Raw genomic sequence first — 4,688 nt, forward strand, 5'->3', positions numbered from 1 at the left:
AACTTAACTACTGAGCATGCAGTTGTGTGCTTGTCCAGTGTTTCCCTTCGTAGGACTCAGCCATGTCTGTTCTATTAAGTATATTTCTATGGCCAGCCCAGTTCTCTAGTACACAGGTGGGCTGGTCTGTAGGTTTAGATCGGTGGTTAATGGTCTGTAATTATAGGAAAACGTCTGTAGTTTCCTGTCTGTAGGTTTAGATCTATAATTATAGGGAAATGACTGTAGTTTCCGGTCTGTAGGTTTAGGTCTGTGGTGAAAGGTCTGTAATTATTGGGAGAGGTCTGTAGTTTCCGGTCTGTATGTTTGGGTCTGTGGTTAAACGTCTGTAATTATAGGAAAATGTCTGTCGTTTCTTGTCTGTAGGTTTAGGTCTGTAGGGTTACATGTCGTTAATTACAGGGACATGTATGTAGTTTCCAGGTTGTAGGTTCGAGGTCTGTAAATATAAGGAAATGTCTGTAGTTTCCTGTCTGTAGGTTAAGGTCTGTAGGGTTAAATGTCTGTAATTACAGGGAAATGTCTGTAGTTTCCTTCCTGTAGGTTTAGGTCTGTAGGGTTATATGTATGTAATTACAGGGAAATGTCTGTAGTTTCCTGTCTGTAGGTTAAGGTCTGTAGGGTTAAATGTCTGTAATTACAGGGAAATGTCTGTAGTTTCCTTCCTGTAGGTTTAGGTCTGTAGGGTTAAATGTCTGTAATTACAGGGAAATGTCTGTAGTTTCCTTCCTGTAGGTTTAGGTCTGTAGGGTTATATGTATGTAATTACAGGGAAATGTCTGTGGTTTCCGGTATGTAGGTTTAGGTCTGTAGGGTTATATGTATGTAGTTTCTGGTCTGTAGGTTTAGATCTGTGGGGTTATAGGTATATAGTCCTGGAGTCTGTCTCAGCCTACTTTCCCATAAGAGTCCAGAAGCAGGATGCTTGCCTGTTCTAGGTTCCACTGGCAACGCTCTAGAACCTCCTGGCACTCTGATCTAGAACGCAAACCCAGGCGAAACAACTGTTCAACCTATAACAGAGAGAGAGATGTTAGAGAGAGAGATGTTAGAGAGAGAGATGTTAGAGAGAGAGATGTTAGAGAGAGATGTTAGAGAGAAAGATGTTAGAGAGAGAGATGTTAGAGAGAGATGTTAGAGAGAGAGATGTTAGAAAGATGTTAGAGAGAGAGATGTTAGAGAGAAAGATGTTAGAGAGAGAGATATGTTAGAGAGAAAGATGTTAGAGAGAGAGATATGTTAGAGAGATGTTAGAGAGAGAGATGTTAGAGAAAGATGTTAGAAAGATGTTAGAGAGAGAGATGTTAGAGAGAGATGTTAGAGAGAGATGTTAGAGAGAGAGATGTTAAGAGAGAGATATGTTAGAGAGAGAGATGTTAGAGAGAAAGATGTTAGAGAGAGATGTTAGAGAGAAAGATGTTAGAGAAAGAGATGTTAGAGAGAAAGATGTTAGAGAAAGAGATGTTAGAGAGAAAGATGTTAGAGAGAGAGATGTTAGAGAGAAAGATGTTAGAGAAAGAGATGTTAGAGAGAAAGATGTTAGAGAGAGATGTTAGAGAGAAAGATGTTAGAGAGAGAGATGTTAGAGAGAAAGATGTTAGAGAAAGAGATGTTACAGAGAGAAATCTAAGAGAGAGATCTAAGAGAGAGATCTGAGAGAGAGATCTAAGAGAGAGATGTTAGAGAGAGATCTAAGAGAGAGATCTAAGAGAGATATCTAAGAGAGAGATGTTAGAGAGAGATCTAAGAGAGAGATCTAAGAGAGAGATGTTAGAGAAAGAGATGTTACAGAGAGAAATATGTTAGAGAGAGATCTGAGAGAGAGATCTGAGAGAGAGAGAGAGAGAGAGATGTTAGAGAGAGATCTAAGCGAGAGAGAGAGAGATATCTTAGAGCAAGAGAGAGAGAGAGAGATGTTAGAGAGAGATCTAAGAGAGAGATCTTAGAGAGAGATCTAAGAGAGAGATCTTAGAGAGAGAGAGATCTAAGAGAGAGAGAGATCTAAGAGAGAGATCTTAGAGAGAGAGAGATCTTAGAGAGAGATCTAAGAGAGAGATCTAAGAGAGAGATCTTAGAGAGAGATGTTAGAGAGATCTAAGAGAGAGATCTAAGAGAGAGATCTAAGAGAGAGCTCTAAGAGAGAGATCTTAGAGAGAGAGAGATATCTTAGAGAGAGATCTAAGAGAGAGACTTAGAGAGAGAGAGAGAGAGAGAGAGAGATCTAAGAGAGAGATCTAAGAGAGAGATCTAAGAGAGAGATCTTAGAGAGAGAGAGAGATATCTAAGAGAGAGATCTAAGAGAGAGATCTTAGAGAGAGAGAGATCTTAGAGAGAGATCTAAGAGAGAGATCTAAGAGAGAGATCTAAGAGAGAGCTCTCAGAGAGAGATCTAAGAGAGAGATCTTAGAGAGAGAGAGAGAGATATCTAAGAGAGATATCTAAGAGAGAGATCTAAGAGAGAGATCTAAGAGAGAGATCTAAGAGAGAGAGAGAGAGATCTAAGAGAGAGATCTTAGAGAGAGAGATCTTAGAGAGAGATCTAAGAGAGAGATCTAAGAGAGAGAGAGAGAGAGATCTAAGAGAGAGATCTAAGAGAGAGATCTAAGAGAGAGATCTAGAGAGAGAGAGAGAGAGATATCTAAGAGAGAGATCTAAGAGAGAGATCTTAGAGAGAGAGAGATCTAGAGAGAGATCTAAGAGAGAGATCTTAGAGAGAGAGAGAGAGAGATCTTAGAGAGAGATCTAAGAGAGAGATCTTAGAGAGAGATCTTAGAGCTAGAGAGAGAGAGAGTGTGTGTGTGTCTGTATGTGTTTACCTTTAGTTGGCATATTGCCTGAGGGAGGTTCCAGCTGTGAGTCTCCAGAGCCACTTCACACTCCTCTGCTGTCACACCATGCACTGCCCCCTGCACCTACACACACACACACACACACACACACACACACACACACACACACACACACACACACACACACACACACACACACACACACACACACACACACACACACACACACACACACACACACACACACACACACAGTTGTAGGATCTCATTAGGTTCCGAAGTCTTGCGACTTCAAGAAGCATTTAAATGTATTTCTGACAAGATAAACAGGTAAACACAAAGAGCACTTGAATGCAGCCACATTCTACACTGCTTGTTCTGAACATCTCTAACCTGAATGAGGCTGTTCTCCCGTTGCCTGCTGGGAGCTGTAGTTAAATGTTGAGTCCTGTGGTTGTTGTTGTTGAAAGAGGTGTTAGGTCTTGCCCCACCCCCACCTGGTTGCTGTTTCATCATGGGTCGGACAGTGGCCATTTTGGCAGCTCCATATCTCTCCAGGTAGGCGGGGCGTTCAGAACTCTGAGAGCTGTCAATAAGGGGATCCAATGAAGCGCTGGGAGGAGGGCCAGCAGTGAGCCTGGAGGAATAGATGGAGGAGGGAGGAGAGGAAGAGGGGGAGGAGGAGACTAGAGAGCCGAGAGGACCAACAACACCATACAGCCCTGTCCTCTGCCGAGGGGAGACGGAGAGGGGAGGGGGTGGGAGACAAAGGGGGGAGGAGGAGAGAGGGGAGACGGAGAGGGGAGGGGGTGGGAGACAAAGGGTGGAGGAGGAGAGAGGGGAGACAGAGAGGGGAGGAACTAAAGGAAGGGGGGAGGCAGAGCGTGAGGAGGGTTGAGAGAAGGCGTGGTCTCTGGGAGGGATCTGAGGGGGTGTGTCATCCCTCTCACCTAGGGAAATGCGTTTGGAGGAGCGGAGGGGTGGGATGGGGGAGCGTGGAGGTAGCATGGGTCTGTCCTCATAGGAAGAAGAGGAGGATGGGGGAGGAAGGTAGATCTGTCTGTGAGGGGCCGGGGGGGCCAGGGAGAGGGGAAGGGGGGAGGAGGGGAGGGAACGGCCGGCTGTCATGGGAACACGCAGTTTCACCATCACCTGCAGATCAGCAGGAAGAGAAAAAAATCTACAGTTGAAGTCGGAAGTTTACATACACTTATGTTGAACTCATTAAGAAAATCATCGTTTTTCAACCACTCCACAAATCTCTTGTTAACAAACTATAGTTTTGGCAAGTCGGTTAGGACATCTACTTTGAGCATGACACAAGTCATTTTTCCAACAATTGTTTACAGACAGTTTGTTTCACTTATAATTCATTGTATCACAATTCCAATGGGTCAGAAGTTTACATACATTAAGTTGACTGTGCCTTTAAACAGCCTGGAAAATTCCAGAAAAGGATGTCATGGCTTTAGTGTCACGCCTTGGTCTTAGTATTTTGTGTTTTCGTTATATATTTGGTCAGGCCAGGGTGTGACATGTTTTTTTTGTAGTGTTTCGTATTGGGGTTTTGTAGGCATTGGGATTGCGGCTGAGTAGGGGTGTCTAGAGTAGGCTTGGCTGCCTGAGGCGGTTCTCAATCAGAGTCAGGTGATTCTCGTTGTCTCTGATTGGGAACCATATTTAGGTAGCCTAGGTTTCACTGTGTGTTTTGTGGGTGATTGTTCCTGTCTCTATGTTTGTTATCACAAGATAGGCTGTATAGGTTTTCGCGTTTCGTTTGTTGTTTTGTATATATTTGTTATTTCAAGTATCGTAAGTATTTCACTAAAGAACATGAGTAACCACCACGCCACAGTTTGGTCCGACTCTCTTCCAACAGACGAACGCCGTTCCATTTAG

General features: G+C 43.6%; 1 protein-coding gene across 6 annotated transcripts in view; it reads right to left on the reverse strand.

Moving 5' to 3' along the window:
• Positions 1-324: 324 nt before the first annotated feature.
• The window catches only part of LOC127906054 (activated CDC42 kinase 1-like), a 23,740-nt gene continuing 19,376 nt past the window's right edge, over positions 325-4,688 (reverse strand). For all 6 annotated transcript variants that reach the window (XM_052502400.1, XM_052502383.1, XM_052502375.1 and 3 more), the window contains exons 17-19: positions 3,183-3,941; positions 2,817-2,912; positions 325-1,013 (exon numbers count right to left, since the gene is read on the reverse strand). In XM_052502400.1, the coding sequence (XP_052358360.1) occupies positions 888-1,013; positions 2,817-2,912; positions 3,183-3,941 (981 nt within the window). In that variant the 3' untranslated portion in view covers positions 325-887. The remainder of the gene's footprint in view (positions 1,014-2,816; positions 2,913-3,182; positions 3,942-4,688) is intronic.

This window comes from Oncorhynchus keta, chromosome 4 (genome assembly GCF_023373465.1).
Source record: "Oncorhynchus keta strain PuntledgeMale-10-30-2019 chromosome 4, Oket_V2, whole genome shotgun sequence".
In the NCBI taxonomy this organism is placed as follows: domain Eukaryota; kingdom Metazoa; phylum Chordata; class Actinopteri; order Salmoniformes; family Salmonidae; genus Oncorhynchus; species Oncorhynchus keta.